General features: G+C 47.9%; 2 protein-coding genes across 2 annotated transcripts in view; one reads left to right on the forward strand and one right to left on the reverse strand.

Moving 5' to 3' along the window:
* The window catches only part of acsl6 (acyl-CoA synthetase long chain family member 6), a 100177-nt gene that overhangs the window by 49921 nt on the left and 29346 nt on the right, over window positions 1–20910 (reverse strand). The window lies entirely within an intron of this gene.
* Window positions 1007–5477, forward strand: irf1b (interferon regulatory factor 1b). The gene is given in 8 exon segments (NM_001252364.1): window positions 1007–1150; window positions 2506–2597; window positions 2889–2988; window positions 3148–3359; window positions 3539–3809; window positions 3925–3959; window positions 4117–4258; window positions 4714–5477. Coding segments are annotated over 7 exon segments (999 nt in total). The 5' UTR covers window positions 1007–1150; window positions 2506–2510; the 3' UTR covers window positions 4866–5477.

The following is a 20910-nucleotide window of genomic DNA, read 5'->3' on the forward strand; positions in this document are numbered from 1 at the left end:
CATCTTGTTTGCTAAATTAACAAATGAAACAGTCAGTGGCATATGCCTCACTGCAGTCATAGTTGTGGCTTGTTGAGGTGGCTTTCTGTTAGTTACTTTTGTCAAAACCATCCTGTGATAGTGAATGTCATTCCAGGTAATCTGTTATATTTCATCAAATCTGACTAACCCAGTGCACTGCTTGCTATGAATTCTATCTGATGGTGTTTGCATGTTTAGGTAAAAAGACGAATACTATCCCGTTTGGAACACTGACAAGTAAAGAGCGTAATTTTTTTATTTGCAAATACATTTTAATAATTTTTTTCTAAATCTGATTGGGTGGGCCTTGCTAACGAGGGGCCAGTCCACCCCTGTTTGTTTATCTTACGTAAACAACAAACGCACTGTCAGCAGTGATTTACATGAAGTCTGAACTGGAGTCTGTGACACAACTCTGTATCAACTGCAGAGTCAATACTGCCCCTGTCGTTGATTTTAATAACTACACCATTTCCCGGAAAAGCGCGACTCGACTACAATTTATTCTGAAGGGTTTGCCTGGATTTTGGCTGTTTGATGCTTTGCGGGACATAATTGCATCAATAACTGAAAATGCATAGGCCACTCACCCTCTGCTTTTGGTTTACTTATGCTATAAAATAGTGCAATCTTATTCTCTAATTATGTGTACTTATGTAGGATAATCGGCGGGAATACATGTGGAATGAGCCAAGATATTGTAAAATGATACATCATGATACTGCTACATGCAGGATCCTGCAGTATATTCGTTTATTGGCTATACTCAATACTTCCTCGTCACACCTTATCTCTCACAACAGCATGATTTCTCGGAAATCATGTTGCCTGAAGTTTGAGCGCGCCTGTATGTGCAGTTCTGCCTCAGCGCAGATGCGGACTGCTGCCAAAACTGTCCCCGCCACCAATGAAGAGTGTGTATGATACTATATTGGGGAAAACCCACCCACTTTATATAAAAAACAGTTTCCTTCAGCAGATTGTCACACTGTCAATGAAGACCTGAGTGGATATTAACTTTACAAGGAATCACAGAGGAATAACTTCCCGCTCCATCCAATCAAAAGGAAATACCTGCTTTTAGGCTCAATTACAAATTACCGGGATTAAGCGTCATCATATTGTAGCTGTAAGTGATTTTATTTTATTATTGCATGCACTGGGCTACGTGGAAACGTTGTGTTTGTGCTAGTGCTCTTTGTACATATTTATAGCAGATATACTTCTAATTTATAGTATATGCTATTTTCTATTCAATTGACTGGGATTTGTTTTTCCATGTGTGCAGTAGCGTGCGTTTTGTCATTGGGCACATATATCCCACATATTGACAGATCTTATTTACCCTTGACACGAGGCTAGAAGCTAAGTGGTGTGCGCGGTGCGCTCATTTGTGAATTTAACGAGACATGGAACAATGCAGTTATAATTAATGCAGCTTTGCAGTAGTATATTTATGACATTTCAAGAGTTAGTTAAAATGTAAAGTTGCAAGTTTTAGTGGGTCAAGGGTTGCAACACTGTAATTTAGAGGCACTGTAATGCATTGGTCAAAATATGCATGCGCTTGTTCAATGCACGATTAAAGTGTGCGTGGGTGAATACGGCTGTTCGTTCTTTTCAAGAGCTATAGAACCCCGCTCTCTTTAACCTCGAATGCAACATAAATAGCGATATAGCAGCAGTGGCGGAAAAAGTACCCAATTGTCATACTTGACTAAAAGTAAAGATACCTTAATAGAAAATGACCCAAGTAAAGAGTTACCCAATAAAATACTACTTGAGTAAAAGCCCAAAAGTATTTGGTTTTAAATATACTTAAGTATCAAAAGTACAAGTATAAATCATTTCATATTCCTTATATTAAGCAAACCAGATGGCACCATTATATTGTTTTTTATTTATTTATGAATAGCCACTCCAACACTCATTCGCATCATTTACAAACGTGTTTAGTGAGTCTGCCAGATCAGAGACATTTTCCTGTGCTGCTAAGTGATCAAAATGTAAACAGAGAAAATGTATGGAGTAAAAAGTACATTATTTTCTATAGAGATGTAGTGAAGTAAAAATGATCAAAAAATATATATAAAATAGTAAAGATACACCAAAATAACTACTTAAGTACTACTTTAAAGTATTTTTACTCAAGTACTTTACACCACTGTATAGTAAAACCGTGCATCTGCTTGAATAAGATAATTAGAACACTTTAAAATAATTTCCGTGTAGTCCTAAAATGCACATGATAGACATATTAGTAGTACTGCTCTCTTTCACTGATTTGCACATATTTCCAGTAATTTGCAGTTGTTGGCAATTGTCATAGTAGCTACATCACACTTCCTGGTCATGAACTTTACTAAGTGCACTAAACATGTGCACTAACTGAGCAGGGTAGTGGGTGGGAGTGACATGCCTGTACATCTACCCCAAATGCCATGTGCCTAAAACTAAGTTTATCTCTTCTCCTTGATCTCCCAGGAACCATGCCTGTGTCTAGGATGAGAATGAGGCCTTGGCTGGAGGATAAGATTGAGTCCAACTCCATCAGTGGTTTGGTGTGGTTGGACAAAGTAAGACTTTCCTGCTCGTCAAACTCATCTAATGATTTTTTTATCTACAAAGACACTGTCATTGTATGAAGAGAGCTCAGTCGAGGCATTGACAACACAAAACATATTTAGTACTATTACCCATGAACAGGACTACTCGTCATTGTAAATAAGAATTTGTTCTTAACTGACTTGCCTAGTTAAATAAAGGTTAAAGAAAAAAGGAAATAACAACTAAGCATGTACAGGAGACGCTGGGGTGAGAGATAGGAGGCGCTAATTTCAAACCCATTTCTTTGTGGTTTTGTCCAGGACAAGAAGATATTCTCCATCCCATGGAAGCATGCTGCACGTCATGGATGGGACCTGAACAAGGATGCCTGTCTATTCAAGCAATGGGCCATGCACACAGGTGAGCAAATTACACATACCTAGACTACCTAGTGTGGAATAGCCCCTCTTATAATAATGGATTTTTGCTAGATGAACAATATGCACTTCAGCACCTTAGGGTTTTTCAATCTACTTTCTGCATCGTAATAACAATTATATTACTTGTCTGTTGATGCAGGGAAATTCATACAAGGCGAGACTACACCAGACCCTAAGACATGGAAGGCTAATTTCCGCTGTGCAATGAACTCCCTTCCTGACATCAAGGAGGTGAAAGACAAAAGCATCAACAGAGGGTCTGGAGCGGTGCGCGTTTACAAAATGCTGAACGTCAGCACAAAGCCAAATAACAAGAGGTCAAAAGCAAAGGATGCAAAGAAAAATGACAAGGTTATATTACTTTTTAACTGCAACAAATCTTCAGAATCCCTTTATCATCACTTGTAGTACTGTTTTCCCTCTGCTGAATAAAGAGCGGTGCATGTATATTTAGCTGGCTGTATCCAGACCAGTGACAACAGAGATCAATATTACAATCTTATTTAATGTTTTGCTGTTTTCTCCTCTAGGGGTTAAAGATCAAGACAGAGGAAATGGACTACAGCGCAACCCATTGCCTCGAGGATCGCAACACCAACACACACCTGCAGGAGGACAGAAAGATACAGGAGAACAAAGTCGACAGCTCAGACAACCTAGGTGAGACCATCACAGCAGCGTCATATCTTGACGGCTCTGTCAATGACCCTGATGTTCCAGACTTTATCACCTCTGTGGAAATAGGACCAGACAGCATCAACTACTACTCGTCTTTCCAAGTGTCACCGGATCACTCCACAGGTAAGATTAAGCTTGCTTGATGCTTGGGTTTGATTCAGCTCTGTGTGTGAGTGTGGGCTGCAAATGTAATTGAGGTTTGCGTAATGCTCATGTCAATTTTCCTTAAACTTTACAGACTATGAAGATTTGAACGAAGAAACACTTATTGAGGTAAGTTTGTCTCTACCAGTACATGTTCAGTGTGCTTTTTTCATTATCAGGAATACCCATCTTTACCAGATATTCTACATTGAAATCCAAAAATTCTAACACAGTTAAACCAAGCAGAAATTCGACCAGGCTCATCCCCTGTGTTTTGCTCTTTCAGATTGCAAAGCATTGGGAGCAATTGGAGCTGCCAGGCAGTGTAAACAGCAAGGGGTTCCTGAGCAATGAAGAAGCTACAGTAGAGTCATACAACACCGCAGAGTCTAACCACAGTCCAGAGAGCCAATGGAGTGATAACTCAGGTAAATGATGCTAGAGGGAATCTGGCTGTTTGTTATACTGTAGTATTCAACGGCAGGGTTTCACCATGTCTGCATGTATTGTCTTTGTGAAACATTTGCTAGTGAAAATGAAAGACTACAACAGGAAAATAAAACTGATGGAATCCAAGGGCCTTTAGAAACATATGAGAAAAAAAGTATATGTGTCAGACGATTGAGGAACGCATTTCAGTCAATAGTATTTCCTTCTCATATGCATAAGGTGTGAAACATAATAATGCATGTAAGGTAAACAGATGGCAGAGATAAGAACTGAATGATTACACCAGAGCCTGAGTTTCTGTTTTCTTCTTCATTACATCAAAATTCTCTAACAAGGCTGCTCTCAACATTGCACAAGATAGAGGAAATCTGTAACTTCATTCAGCTGTGTTTCTCTTGCATGACTGACCAGCTTTGTTTTGTTTGCCATATAGGGTCGGAAATACAGCTGCGGTTATACACAGAACTGAGCCCAGGACTACCAATGGCAGAAGATCTCGTCTCTTACACCGACCACTGGGCTCTGAACAACACACTGAACAACAGCACGACCAGTTATCTTCAACAGATCTCTTGCCCACTTTGAGCCATGCCTGGATCTCCTGCCCACTCTAAGCCCTGCCTACTCTTTCTCAGACACTGTTCAGAAACAAAAGACTTCACTCTGACTCTCTAGTCTAAAATACTTTTTTTATTTCGTGACCTCTGAACCTTAAGCTACACCATCTTTGCCATTTGACCTCTGCTGTTCTGTGACAGTTGGTGGATCTCTGAAGTGATAGCATTTTTGACAGGAAGTAGACATTTTTTAACCAAGTGTCATGCTCTCTACTGTGTTTCTAGTCTTTGTTATATCATTGTGCTCATAGCTGTATTGATAATTTACAAGATCCATAGTCGATATGAGGGTACCTATCCCATTGCCAGCACAACACAGAAACTCTCCAATTGAGTGGGCAATACGATATCAGTTTTTTCTGTTTTACTGTGAAAAGAAATTCCGTTATTTACACTTGTATATAGCTGTATATTCCTGAACAATAATCATTCATGACAAACTATTATGAAAAAAATGTCTGTTCATTTGGTGAAAAGTCTTAAAGATGTACTGTTTTGTGTATTGTATCTGTAAATACTGTATTTGTATTGAATGTGTGTTGTGGTTTGTTTTATATAAAATAAAAAAAATACCAACTTATTTTGTAGTGCATATAGTGTGTATAGTATAATATACTTATTATCTAATACTTCTTATATCCACCATGTGTCACGTCAGAGGGTATTTGTTTTATGTGGTTCAGGGTGGTGTGTTAGTTTGGAGGGCGTTTGATTTATTATTTCCGGGTTTTGAGTTATGGTCTATGTTGATGTATTTCTATGTGTAGTCTGGTTGATCTGTTTCTATGTTGAGTTAATTGGGGTGGACTTCCAATTGAAGGCAGCTGTGTGTTGTTGCCTTTGATTGGAAGTCCTATATTAGTTGGGTGTGTTTGTCTGTGTATTTGTGGGAGATTGTTTAGTGTGTGTAAACCTAACAGGACTGTCAGTGTATCGTGCGTTCGTTTTTGTTATTTTGTATGTTTGTTTTGGAATTTATTAAAAGTTCAAAATGAACCATCTCAACTCTGCTGCATATTGGTCCTCATTTTCCGATGATGATTTCGCCATATCGTCCTCCGACGAAGAAGTCCCTGACAGAATCTCCCACCAAACCAGGACCAAGCAGCAGAGGAAGGAGCAGAGGAATTTTGATTTGGACAAACGAGAGAGATGGACTTGGGAGGAGATCTTGGGAGGCGAAGGCTCCTACACTTGGGAGGAGATCCAAGCAGGAAAAGATCGCCTTCCATGGGGACAGGTGGTAAGCGAGAGAGAGGAAAGGCGAAAGGCTGGTATGGACCGGGAACGTTTCCGAGGATCACGACTGGCGTTGAAGCACGAGAGGCACCCCCAAGAAAAAATGTTTGGGGGGCACACGGGTAGTTTGGCTAGGCCTAGGAAGAGCCGGAAGCCAGCTACCCGTGGTTATATGGAGGAGCGTATGAGGTGGAGCGCGCCATGTTTCGCTGAGGAGCGCACTCTCACCCATACGCACGCACAGTCCGGTGCGCGTTATTCCAGCCCCTCGCAGGTGCCGTACTAGAGCGGGCATCCAGCCTGGTAGGAGGATGCCTGCGCAGCGCATCTGGTCGCCGGTACGCCTCCGAGGACCAGGCTACCCAACTCCCGCTCTACGCACGGCTACCATCAGGCCCCTGCACAACCCAGTCCGCCCTGTACAAGCACCCCGCTCGTGCAGGGCTACTAGTTCCATCCAGCCAGGACGGGTTGTGCAGGAGGTAAGATCAAGACCGCCTGTGCGCCTCCATAGCCCTGGGTTTCCAGCTCCTGTCTCTCGTGCGGACCCGGAAGTGCGTCAGCCCAGTCCGACTCGTCCTGTTCCCGCTCCCCGCACTAGCCTGGAGGTGCGTGTTCCCAATCTGGTACGTCCAGTACCAGCACCACGCACCAGGCTTCAAATGCGTCATCCCAGTCAAGAGTCGCCAGAACCGCCCGCCAGTCAAGAGTCGCCAGAACCGCCCGCCAGTCAAGAGTCGCCAGAACCGCCCGCCAGTCAAGAGTCGCCAGAACCGCCCGCCAGTCAAGAGTCGCCAGAGCCGCCCGCCAGTCAAGAGTCGCCAGAGCCGCCCGCCAGTCAGGAGTCGCCAGAGCCGCCCGTCAGTCAGGAGTCGCCAGAGCCGCCCGTCAGTCAGGAGCCGCCCGTCAGTCAGGAGCCGCCCGTCAGTCAGGAGCCGCCCGTCAGTCAGGAGCCGCCCGTCAGTCAGGAGCCGCCCGTCAGTCAGGAGCCGCCAGAACCGCCCGCCAGTCAGGAGCCGCCAGAACCGCCTGCCAGTCAAGAGTCGCCAGAGCCGCCCGTCAGTCAGGAGTCGCCAGAGCCGCCCGTCAGTCAGGAGCCGCCCGTCAGTCAGGAGCCGCCGTCAGTCAGGAGCCGCCAGAGCCGCCTGTCAGTCAGGAGCCGCCAGAGCCGCCCGTCAGTCAGGAGCCGCCAGAGCCGCCCGTCAGTCAGGAGCCGCCAGAGCCGCCCGTCAGTCAGGAGCCGCCAGAGCCGCCCGTCAGTCAGGAGCCGCCAGAGCCGCCCGTCAGTCAGGAGCCGCCAGAGCGGCCCGTCAGTCAGGAGCCGCCAGAGCGACCAGACTGCCCCGAGCCGCCAGAGCGGCCAGACTGCCCCGAGCTGCCAGAGCGACCAGACTGCCCCGAGCTGCCAGGCTGCCAGAGCGGCCAGACTGCCCCGAGCTGCCAGAGCGGCCAGACTGCCCAGACTGCCCCGAGCTGCCAGACTGCCCCGAGCTGCCAGACTGCCCCGAGCTGCCAGTGGCCAGACTGCCCCGAGCTGCCAGAGTGGCCAGACTGCCCCGAGCTGCCAGAGTGGCCAGACTGCCCCGAGCTGCCAGAGTGGCCAGACTGCCCCGAGCTGCCAGAGTGGCCAGACTGCCCCGAGCTGCCAGAGTGGCCAGACTGCCCCGAGCTGCCAGAGTGGCCAGAGTGCCCCGAGCTGCCAGAGTGCCCCGAGCTGCCAGAGTGCCCCGAGCTGCCAGAGCTGCCAGAGCTGCCAGAGTGCCCCGAGCTGCCAGAGTGGCCAGACTGCCCCGAGCTGCCAGAGTGGCCAGACTGCCCCGAGCTGCCAGAGTGGCCAGACTGCCCCGAGCTGCCAGACTGCCCCGAGCTGCCAGACTGCCCCGAGCTGCCAGACTGCCCCGAGCTGCCAGAATGCCCCGAGCTGCCAGACTGCCCCGAGCTGCCCCCCCGGCGATGCCAGAGCGGCCCGACTGCCTGGAACGGCCAGAACCGAAGCCACCTCCAGATATAGGTGGGTTGGGGAGGGGGGGTGTAGCACAGTGCCGTCGTTGACGGCAGCCACCCTCCCTTCCCTCCCTTTAGTAGGGGGGAATTTTTGTTTTGTTGTTGTGTGGGGTTGTTTTTCTTAAGGTGCTTCCGTGTTTAGCACCTTTAAGGGGGGGGTACTGTCACGTCCTGGCCAGTATAAAGGTTAATTGTCATTTTAGTTTGGTCAGGACGTGGCAGAGGGTATTTGTTTTATGTGGTTCAGGGTGGTGTGTTAGTTTGGAGGGCGTTTGATTTATTATTTCCGGGTTTTGAGTTATGGTCTATGTTGATGTATTTCTATGTGTAGTCTGGTTGATCTGTTTCTATGTTGAGTTAATTGGGGTGGACTTCCAATTGAAGGCAGCTGTGTGTTGTTGCCTTTGATTGGAAGTCCTATATTAGTTGGGTGTGTTTGTCTGTGTATTTGTGGGAGATTGTTTAGTGTGTGTAAACCTAACAGGACTGTCAGTGTATCGTGCGTTCGTTTTTGTTATTTTGTATGTTTGTTTTGGAATTTATTAAAAGTTCAAAATGAACCATCTCAACTCTGCTGCATATTGGTCCTCATTTTCCGATGATGATTTCGCCATATCGTCCTCCGACGAAGAAGTCCCTGACAGAATCTCCCACCAAACCAGGACCAAGCAGCAGAGGAAGGAGCAGAGGAATTTTGATTTGGACAAACGAGAGAGATGGACTTGGGAGGAGATCTTGGGAGGCGAAGGCTCCTACACTTGGGAGGAGATCCAAGCAGGAAAAGATCGCCTTCCATGGGGACAGGTGGTAAGCGAGAGAGAGGAAAGGCGAAAGGCTGGTATGGACCGGGAACGTTTCCGAGGATCACGACTGGCGTTGAAGCACGAGAGGCACCCCCAAGAAAAAATGTTTGGGGGCACACGGGTAGTTTGGCTAGGCCTAGGAAGAGCCGGAAGCCAGCTACCCGTGGTTATATGGAGGAGCGTATGAGGTGGAGCGCGCCATGTTTCGCTGAGGAGCGCACTCTCACCCATACGCACGCACAGTCCGGTGCGCGTTATTCCAGCCCCTCGCAGGTGCCGTACTAGAGCGGGCATCCAGCCTGGTAGGAGGATGCCTGCGCAGCGCATCTGGTCGCCGGTACGCCTCCGAGGACCAGGCTACCCAACTCCCGCTCACGCACGGCTACCATCAGGCCCCTGCACAACCCAGTCCGCCCTGTACAAGCACCCCGCTCGTGCAGGGCTACTAGTTCCATCCAGCCAGGACGGGTTGTGCAGGAGGTAAGATCAAGACCGCCTGTGCGCCTCCATAGCCCTGGGTTTCCAGCTCCTGTCTCTCGTGCGGACCCGGAAGTGCGTCAGCCCAGTCCGACTCGTCCTGTTCCCGCTCCCCGCACTAGCCTGGAGGTGCGTGTTCCCAATCTGGTACGTCCAGTACCAGCACCACGCACCAGGCTTCAAATGCGTCATCCCAGTCAAGAGTCGCCAGAACCGCCCGCCAGTCAAGAGTCGCCAGAACCGCCCGCCAGTCAAGAGTCGCCAGAACCGCCCGCCAGTCAAGAGTCGCCAGAACCGCCCGCCAGTCAAGAGTCGCCAGAGCCGCCCTGCCAGTCAAGAGTCGCCAGAGCCGCCCGCCAGTCAGGAGTCGCCAGAGCCGCCCGTCAGTCAGGAGTCGCCAGAGCCGCCCGTCAGTCAGGAGCCGCCCGTCAGTCAGGAGCCGCCCGTCAGTCAGGAGCCGCCCGTCAGTCAGGAGCCGCCCGTCAGTCAGGAGCCGCCCGTCAGTCAGGAGCCGCCAGAACCGCCCGCCAGTCAGGAGCCGCCAGAACCGCCTGCCAGTCAAGAGTCGCCAGAGCCGCCCGTCAGTCAGGAGTCGCCAGAGCCGCCCGTCAGTCAGGAGCCGCCCGTCAGTCAGGAGCCGCCCGTCAGTCAGGAGCCGCCGTCAGTCAGGAGCCGCCAGAGCCGCCTGTCAGTCAGGAGCCGCCAGAGCCGCCCGTCAGTCAGGAGCCGCCAGAGCCGCCCGTCAGTCAGGAGCCGCCAGAGCCGCCCGTCAGTCAGGAGCCGCCAGAGCCGCCCGTCAGTCAGGAGCCGCCAGAGCCGCCCGTCAGTCAGGAGCCGCCAGAGCGGCCCGTCAGTCAGGAGCCGCCAGAGCGACCAGACTGCCCCGAGCCGCCAGAGCGGCCAGACTGCCCCGAGCTGCCAGAGCGGCCAGACTGCCCCGAGCTGCCAGGCTGCCAGAGCGGCCAGACTGCCCCGAGCTGCCAGAGCGGCCAGACTGCCCCAAGCGGCCAGACTGCCCAGACTGCCCCGAGCTGCCAGACTGCCCCGAGCTGCCAGACTGCCCCGAGCTGCCAGTGGCCAGACTGCCCCGAGCTGCCAGAGTGGCCAGACTGCCCCGAGCTGCCAGAGTGGCCAGACTGCCCCGAGCTGCCAGAGTGGCCAGACTGCCCCGAGCTGCCAGAGTGGCCAGACTGCCCCGAGCTGCCAGAGTGGCCAGACTGCCCCGAGCTGCCAGAGTGGCCAGAGTGCCCCGAGCTGCCAGAGTGCCCCGAGCTGCCAGAGTGCCCCGAGCTGCCAGAGCTGCCAGAGCTGCCAGAGTGCCCCGAGCTGCCAGAGTGGCCAGACTGCCCCGAGCTGCCAGAGTGGCCAGACTGCCCCGAGCTGCCAGAGTGGCCAGACTGCCCCGAGCTGCCAGACTGCCCCGAGCTGCCAGACTGCCCCGAGCTGCCAGACTGCCCCGAGCTGCCAGAATGCCCCGAGCTGCCAGACTGCCCCGAGCTGCCCCCCGGCGATGCCAGAGCGGCCCGACTGCCTGGAACGGCCAGAACCGGAGCCACCTCCAGATATAGGTGGGTTGGGGAGGGGGGGTGTAGCACAGTGCCGTCGTTGACGGCAGCCACCCTCCCTTCCCTCCCTTTAGTAGGGGGGAATTTTTGTTTTGTTGTTGTGTGGGGTTGTTTTTCTTAAGGTGCTTCCGTGTTTAGCACCTTTAAGGGGGGGGGGGGGGTACTGTCACGTCCTGGCCAGTATAAAGGTTAATTGTCATTTTAGTTTGGTCAGGACGTGGCAGAGGGTATTTGTTTTATGTGGTTCAGGGTGGTGTGTTAGTTTGGAGGGCGTTTGATTTATTATTTCCGGGTTTTGAGTTATGGTCTATGTTGATGTATTTCTATGTGTAGTCTGGTTGATCTGTTTCTATGTTGAGTTAATTGGGGTGGACTTCCAATTGAAGGCAGCTGTGTGGTGTTGCCTTTGATTGGAAGTCCTATATTAGTTGGGTGTGTTTGTCTGTGTATTTGTGGGAGATTGTTTAGTGTGTGTAAACCTAACAGGACTGTCAGTGTATCGTGCGTTCGTTTTTGTTATTTTGTATGTTCGTTTTGGAATTTATTAAAAGTTCAAAATGAACCATCTCAACTCTGCTGCATATTGGTCCTCATTTTCCGATGATGATTTCGCCATATCGTCCTCCGACGAAGAAGTCCCTGACACCATGACAAAGAGGACAGACTTTTAGATAAGTTTTGATGAGCCTGTATGACCTGATTAGTTAATTAGCTGTCTAAGAGACATGGGGAGCTGCAGTACTGCAGTGACAACAGCCTGGCGCAAGGTTATAGTAACATTACAGTGTAATAATCGTAAAATCAATCCAATACTTATGAAATAATATTTTCTTGTAAACAGTTTTAAAGGGAGTTTCAGTGGAATTCATAAAAGTGACTGAGCATGAAAGTGTTTATTTTAATGGTGAAGGTTACTTAACACAGCATTGTGTGTAAATCACATGATTAATCCTAGCTGTTGTAAACTACTTCCATAAATACATTAGAGAGGAATTACATTCTCAGACTCAAGCCTATAAAACACTGTTGAATACTGCTGCACATTTTTCATGTCAAGTTTGTTACATTCCTTGGAAATGGGTCAAACTGCTTTGACAACTGCAATATAAAAAGTAATTGCCTAACTTATTAAAGAAATTGAGTAGTGTCTACTCAAACATCTCCAACGGTCAGTAGAACTCAAATCACAAAAGTGGTACTAACTCATACTGTATGTCAATAAGATTTCTTATCACTTAATGTTTGAGTACTGTTAACAAATATTAGGTTATTGAGTAACTATAACTATATTTGTGTTCTGCTAATCCAAAGTTATTTAATTTTTACAAGTTTATTTGATCAGTGTAATTGATCATGATGAACGCATATCAAAACCATCTGGCAAATTGATGTTCAACAATGAGACAAGCCATTCCCACCATCAACAAAGTTATAGGCACCACTCTTAATGACAGGGGTTAATGCAACATCCTGTAATGCTTACAGTTCTACCTCCAGTTACTGTTAGAGGAATGGCCAACGTGCTCAACAATGCCTCCTAATGTGGGATAAAATTAGATATTGTCAAATACAATAAACAATGTTAAACACTAAGACATGACCACTGAAAGTTACTAATCAAAACTACTTAAACTTGAAAAAATATATTAATGAAGGTTAATAATTGAAGTAGAAAGGACCTTGCATTTTTATGTTCAATACAAAAAAATTATAATTCAAGTAACTTCAATCGTTATAGTGCAGAATACTTAATGCAATTTAGTGTCAAAAAGTTTATAGTATTTACACCTTAAAAAGATAACTATATGGGTGGGGATGTCACTTTATTACTTTAAGTATTGAACACTGCAACACTTTGAGTTGGGTTACTCAAATGGTTCTAGGCAACGGGAATCCACCACATAAAAATTGTTAGCTGAACTAATTACTTTTTACAGTGTGCTGTCCACGGCGGCTTCATTTGGGTATTTTGCTGAGTCTTATTTATCCATTCCAACATAAGCTTTTTTTCCTCATGTGAGTTTCAGCCACAGACGGATATTACAATTCCTCTTAGGCTGATGAAAAGACCCAAACCAGGCCTTACTCAATATTTTGTGTTAGTCCATCTTTAATTCTTCTAATTTCCTATTTAGGTAGTTTGTCAAATTCTCGCAGATAAACATTTTACTGGCCATTGTACTATTTTAAACCCAGTTGTTCTACATGGTAATATACTGACACTGAAAGAACTGTGCAGAATTGTAGATTCAAAATCATAATAGTGTTTGATCATTGTGTGGTTAAATGTTATTTTATTGAAATACTCAAGTACAATAATGAGATAGATACAATAACTATATTTCAACAATTGATGAATACAGTAGCAACAAGTGATAGAAAAAGTTAACAAATATGAACACATGGAGTTTGAGATCTATTCCTCACAAGTTGTGACCTGAACAGACTACTTGACAATTATTGGAAACCTTACAGAGCAATTACTATACGCATGGCAGGGCAGAGTTTTTCAGGTTATAGGCTATATCAGTACATCAGCCGTCTTGGCCTAAATAACAAACCCTCCCTTATCATCTGACCAAGAAGTGTTCAGTATCTAGTGGATCTTCCACAATCATCAAAGTGGTTTCCACTTGATAACACAGCCACAATGTCAAAATTGGCAAATGAAAATATCAGTCTTAATTTCAGGTTAGGGTTAGGCATAAGGTTAGCAATATGGTTAAGGTTAGGGTTGATGTTAGGGTTAGGTTTAAAATCCGATTTTAATTAGAGACTTTGTAGAAATGGGCAGGGTTTAGTCATAATTATGGCTCCAGGTCATCTATAAGTCTTTGCTAGGTAAAGCTCCGCCTTATCTCAGCTCACTGGTCACCATAGCAGCACCCACCCGTAGCACGCGCTCCAGCAGGTATATCTCACTGGTCACCCCCAAAGCCAATTCCTCCTTTGGCCACCTTTCCTTCCAGTTCTCTGCTGCCAATGACTGGAACGAACTGCAAAAATCACTGAAGCTGGAGACTCATATCTCCCTCACTAAGTTTAAGCACCAGCTGTCAGAGCAGCTCACAGATCACTGCACCTGTACATAGCCCATCTGTAAATAGCCCATCCAACTACCTCATCCCCATACTGTTATTTATTTATTTTGCTCCTTTGCACCCCAGTATCTCTACTTTCACATTCATCTTCTGCACATCTACCATTCCAGTGTTCAATTGCTATATTGTAATTATTTCAACACTATGGCCTATTTATTGCCTTACCTCCCTTATCCTACCTCATTTGCACACACTGTATATAGACTTTTTCTATTGTATTATTGACTGTATGTTTGTTTATTCCATGTGTAACTCTGTGTTGTTGTTTGTGTCGCACTGCTTTGCTTTATCTTGGCCAGGTCGCAGTTATAAATGAGAACTTGTTCTCAACTAGCCTACCTGGTTAAATAAAGGTGAGAAGAAACAAATTATAATAATTATGACTTTGTGGCTGTGTTAACTAGTGACGACCCATCGGGGACCTTTTCAAACATTTGTCCCAGACACCTGCTCTCTCCGCTAGCAACATTTTACACTAACCAAACTCCACCACTGTATCTGAGACAGAGAAGCATTCCTACATGAATTACCTCGTACTCCTTGTACTGGTACTCCCTGTATATAGCCTCATTATTGTTATTCATTGTTCACTGTATTTATTCCTCGTGTCACTATTTCTATTTTCTATTTAATTTTGTATCTTTATCTTTAACTCTGCATTGTTGGAAAATGACCTGTAAGTTAGCATTTCACTGTTAGTCTACACCTGTTGTTTACAAAGCATGTAACAAATTCAATTTGATTTGATTTAAAGAACTAACAAGATCTATCACAGTAGCTCATACTAAACATTAATGTACATGTACTGCTTCTAATTGACAGAGACTTGACTGTACAGTACATTACTTGACTGCCATTATCACTTTGGCTGCTGTAGGTTCAATCACCTCTGTCCATTTACAAACACATAGCCCATTAACTATACAATTGTAATGTTATACCCCTGAAAGGGAGGAAATATGATAAATTATTCACACTGACACGTAGCATCAGCGATTGTTTAGTCTGTTGTAATGATGAATTGCATAAAATCACAAACTCTTTAAATAGATATCTTTTCTTAAATCACATAGCATTCACATTTGTATTCCTAGGCATTACTAATCAAGCCCCGCACAAACAGACATCAATGGAGCACACAGATGATTGCATTATCACATTCACATTAATTCTTAGAATATTACTTACGATGCTATATTAATATCAGTGATGTAGTGGTAAAAGGTGGGTAATGGGTAAACTATAAACTCCAGTAGGCGATCGACCACCGATATAAACAAAAACGTATGACATTTTTAGAACTGTATTGTTTGCGTTTTTTATTTCATTTTAATATAGGCCTATAGGGAAGACAGGCCTACATTAAAATGAGATGTTCATATTAAAACATATCTTCTTTTTAAAAGTTCCTAACTTGTTTGATGAGATTAGTACAGATTTTCTCAGGAGACCTCACATGGGGCCCCGAGCCCAAGTTTGGGGTTGTCACTAGTTACCACAGCCACAAAGTCAAAATTGGTTCATGAAAACAAAATAGATTTTTTGTCTTCATTTAAGGTAAGGGTTAGGCATAAGGTGAGCAGTGTGGTTAAGGTTAGGGTTATGGTAAGGGTTAGGCATAAGGTTAGCAGTGTGGTTACGGTTAGGGTTAAGGGTTTGGTTTAAAATCAGATTTTATGAAGAGAAATTGTAGAAATAGGCAGGTTTTAGCAATAATTATGACTTTGTGGCTGTTGTAACTATAGACGGCCCAAGTTTAGGAACCACTGTACTAACCTCTCTGCTTGCTTCCTTTCTCTCTGTCTCCTCTGCTTCCTGCATGCATAGAGAGAAATGGTAATGGCTATTTTTCTTGGCACTAACTCAGCCATTGCTTGTTGGGCAAAGCCTATAAGGAAAATAAATGCAATTTTTGGAGGGTTCATGGATAAACACAGAAAATAACGTATGTGATAAACACAAGTTTAGGAGATCTTATACGTTTTGTTCTATGAGATAAACTACATCAGCTAATGCCACTTTTTGTGAATTTTTAAGAATTTATTTTCAAATAAAAAACATATATAGTGTTAACTGACTGCTATTATCTCATAGCACAACATGTATAAAATCTCCTAAATCTGTGTTAACCTCAGACCTTATTTTGGGCGTTTATTCCCAAACCCTATTCTTTTTCCATAGGTATGGCTGAACGAACCAGAGGTAATTTATTTCTGGATATTAGGACTACAAGCTGGCGAGCTTTATTGCAGCCTGCCTCAGCCTGCCTCAGCCTGCCTCAGCCTGCCTCAGCCTGCCTCAGCCTCACCACTGAGCGCCACATCACTGTTCTGCAGTTGCCATGGCGCCCTAGCAGCAGCCAAAGCAGAGAGAGAGCTCCTGTACATTTTGTAAATATTTTGGTAATTAATTAGTTCATGGCATGTTTTTTAACCAACACTTTGGTTTAAAGAATGAACAATTAATCTATGTAATTAATGTACTTTAGTCAGAATCCACCACAGCGTTAAGACAAGCTGGCAAGGCATTTGTTTGTTTGGCTAGCTAGCTGTTTTGATTCCAATACCAGCCAGTGTCCAGGAGTTGAGGATGGAGAGAAGCCGAAAGCAAGATGGCAGAGGTGTGCAATAATGAAGATCGTAGGGAGGTCAAAGTTACAAGGCTGCGCTTGATTTAACATTGAAATGTGGTGTGCTTTCTGGGGCCACATAATTGCCGTAGCAGCATCCAATGGGTGCTTAATTTTGGTAATAGTGAATGAGTGGCTAGCTAGCTAGCTACCTACTGCTGAGTCCATGGATTTAGTGGCTAAACTAAAACTTAATCTGACAGTTCTACTACGGAAAAGACAGAAGCGGCGAGACACGTTGATGAGACCGCACTGCCTGACTCCAGACTCTCTCGCCCTGCTAGACCACCTCCCTCAGATGACCACTCAAGTCATGAACTTTCTAGTGACTGTCCATCCCCTTATGTTGATGTTGTTTTTCTAAATTACTTGTAATTTTGTGCTTTGAGATCATTTGAAAAGCACTTTAAATTGAATAAATTATGAATCACTGTCTCAGTAGCCTTCCTTCTAAAGCAAATGTATTGTAGTGACCCGCACAGACAGCTGTGTGTTATGTGTTAGGCTATTAGTTGGTTGTGTTGTACTTACCGGTGTTCGCGGGGTCCGACATGCCAATCAACCTTCTATCTACCAATCACGGGAATGTTCTGATGCCGGGCAGCCTGGTGGTTGGCGGAGTGGCGTGGAGGAGGGTTGGGCAGGGGATGGAGCATTGGAAGTTAAGACCAGGTTTAGCCATTGTTCTCTCTCTTACGTCTGGCCTTCACAAGAGAAGGTCACGGTTGGTTTATTGGGTATATTTGATTTATTTGGCGTGGGCTACGGCCAAACAGTAGCCTGTGAGAAGTTGGGTTAATAAACCGTAAATTCGTAAACTCAATCCTCTCTCTGGACAATTGTTCCTTTATGATCTAGTCAGGTCATTACATTGGTGTCAGAAGTAAAACGTTGATAAAAGTTAGCCAGCTAGCTAGCTGACTTCTGTTTCTAGCTAACATAGGTGAGAACGGCGGTTGAAAATGCTTCGAGGGAATCCGAAAGTGAAGGTGGAGGTAGGGGACGAGTATGGCCAAGGAGGTGCGTGTGCATGGATGTCGGAGGATCTGGCTGAAGAGATCGCCAGGGCGTCGGAGCCCAGAGGCCGCTTGAGGGAGGACGTTGGAATGCTGGCCGCTGAAACGGGCATGAGTGCTTCGTCGACTGTGCTTCGCGCGGATTCTGGTGGGCGGACCGAAGGTGTGACGTCGACGCGGCAGGAAGAGGAATCTGGGGCTCAGGATGTAAACAAACACGGCGGCGCCCAGTTCCCGATCGCGTCCGTATCTGTTAAGTAGTATTCCGGTAAGGCGGATTGGGGAGCTTTTCATGCTCAGTTTGAACTGTTAGCTCATTTTGGGGGGTGGTTGAATGAAGATAGGGCACTGCAGTTGGCTTTGTGCCTCACGGATGATGCTCTGGCCTGTTTGATATTGATTAGCCCCGAGGACAGACGTAATTATGAGGCTTTAGTGGGAGCACTGAGGAGGCGCTTTGGACAGTGTGTACAGCCCGGGCTGTTCCGCTCCGAACTGAGTAATAGACGCAGGCAGCCTGGAGAGCCTCTCGGCGGGCATATGCTCACATGGCCCCTCCATGCAGAGCGAGCTTGCACGGAGCTGTGCATACAGACCCAGCTGGCTCATCCTGAGTCATTGCAGATAGCCTTGGAGATGGCTTTGGAGAGGGAGCTGATGTGGGCTGGGACTTCAGCTGGGTCTTTGGTGGGGGTGCAGGGAGAGACACCCACTGTGCGGGCTGGGGGGCAGAGCAGCCCAGAGACGGAAAAGCCTGCATGGGTGGCTGAAATGACTGAACTCATTCGTGCTGTGTCTCTACAGGCGACACGAAACACACACCCTGGTCCCAGGGTCTGCTGGGGGTGTGGCCAGCCAGGCCATCTGCGCAGGGATTGCCCAATGTCCCCCAGAGCTCAGGGAAACGGCTCGGGGTCCGCATAGACCGGGAAGTGTGGACCCCTGGCTTTCTTTCCCAACCACCATCATCTTCAGTAGGAGCCCACCGGCACAGACGGGGAAGCAAGGCTCCACTTCCCCCAGAAGCAGACGAGGGCAAGCGGACGGAGCCTGTTGTTGTGGTGGGCCGGACCTGTGTTGGGGACTTTTGTCATGTCACTGTGGAGGGGGTGCCCTGCTCTGCCCTGGTGGACACTGGGTCCATAGTAACCCTGGTGAGGCCAGATATTGTGCCAGGTTGGACTCAGTGTGAGCCCACAACTGTGCAGCTCCGCACAATCACAGGTGAGCTGGCACCCATGAAAGGGAAGGGAATAGTGACTGACAGTAGGGGGCAGGTTTGTGCGTCATCCTGTGTGGGTGGCGGCTGTGCAGGACCCTTGTATCCTGGGGTTGGACTTTCTTAGGAGCACAGCCTGCCAGTTAGACCTAAATGGGGGCACACTGAGCTTCCAGGGAGGGCTGGTAGTCACCATGGCCCCCCCTAATATCACATTCACTCAACCCAACAAACCCTTTACTCCAACAGTTAAAGCAGCAGAGACTTATGGCTGCCCCCCCTCCCCCACATCTGTGTGTGACTTTTCCTCAGCCCCTCTGTCACCTACGGCTGTGTGTTACATTCCCCCAGCTACCTCCACGACACATCCCTCCGTGAGCCCGGGCCGCGCTACCCCAGATGGGAGAGGAGAGGACACTGTCTGCAGTGAGGGAGATATGGGGGAGGAACTGTGTTGGTCTCGACCCCAAGCAGCAGGAACGGTTGTGGCAGTTGCTGTTTGAATTCAGAGACAGCTTTGCGCTGAGTGAGGAAGAGGTGGGTCAGACTCATCTGGTGCAGCATGAGATCGACACAGGTGATGCTGGACCCATTAAGCTGCGTCCCTGCCGTATCCCGCTGGCACGCTAGGAGGAGGCAGACAACGCTGTGTTGGAGATGCAGCGGGCAGACTTCATAGAGCCCTCAGACAGCCCCTGGGCGGCGCCAGTCGTCATGGTTCCTAAGAAGGGGGACAAGCTGAGGTTCTGTGGGGACTACAGGCGGCTGAATGAGGTAACCAGGAAGGACTCATACCCCACACCACGTATCGATGAGTCGCTGGACCTGGTTAGGGGGTCCTCCTGGTTCTCCTCACTAGACCTCCGCAGTGGCTACTGGCAGGTGCCCCTCTCCCCAGAGGCCAGAGCCAAAACTGCATTCTCCACTAACAGAGGACACTGGCAGTTCAAGGTCCTGTGCTTCGGCCTGTGCAATGCTCCAGCTACTTTTGAGCGTTTGATGCTGGATGGCATCCCCGACAGCAGTGTCTGGTATACCTCGATGACATCCTGGCCCATGGCAGCTCCTTCCAGTCAGCCCTGGTGGCGCTACGGCGTGTGCTGGAGCGGGTGGCTGCCGCAGGTCTGAAGCTCCACCCCGAGAAGTGCCACTTCATGAGGAGAGAGGTGTCCTTCCTGGGCCACCGAGTGGGGAAGGAGGGTACCAGCACCATGGAGGACAAGGTGGGGGCTGTCCGAGACTGGCCCACCCCCACCGACCAGCGTCAGCTGAAGAGCTTCCTGGGCCTGGCCTCGTACTACAGGAGGTTTGTACGGGGCTTCTCAAGCGTCGCTGCTCCCCTGAACCGCCTGCTGCTCCCCTGAACCGCCTGCTGCCGAAGGACAAGGCCTTCACTTGGACAGTGGAGTGTGAGGAGGCCTTCAACACCCTTGAACGTGCACTGATCGAGGCCCCCGTGCTTGCCCCCCCTGACCTCACCTTGCCCTTTATCCTGGACACAGACGCGAGCAATGTGGGCATGGGTGGGGTGCTGGCCCAGGTGGGGCCAGAGGAGGAGAGAGTGGTGGCGTACTTCAGCAAAACATTTGACAAACATGAGCGCCGCTACTGTGTCACCCGGCGAGAGCTCCTGGCTGTTGTGGCTTCCATCAAACACTTCAAGTACTACCTGGGTGGCCTGCCCTTTACGGTAAGGTCTGACCATTCTGCTCTCCAGTGGCTCATGTCTTTCAGAGAGCCAGAGGGGCAGGTGGCACGCTGGTTGGAGGAGCTTCAGCCAGCTTCAGCCAGACTTCACAGTGGTGCACAGGGCAGGTGCATGCCACTCCGACACCATGTCCCGTCGGCCCTGTACTGCAGACGGCTGCCGCCACTGTGAGCGGAGAGAGGGACGTGAGAGAGAGCTGTGTGCAGAGGATGGGGTCTGTGCCACAGTGTGTCGGGTGAGCGGCCCTGTCTG

This window comes from Salmo salar, chromosome ssa04 (genome assembly GCF_905237065.1).
Source record: "Salmo salar chromosome ssa04, Ssal_v3.1, whole genome shotgun sequence".
In the NCBI taxonomy this organism is placed as follows: Eukaryota; Metazoa; Chordata; class Actinopteri; order Salmoniformes; family Salmonidae; genus Salmo; species Salmo salar.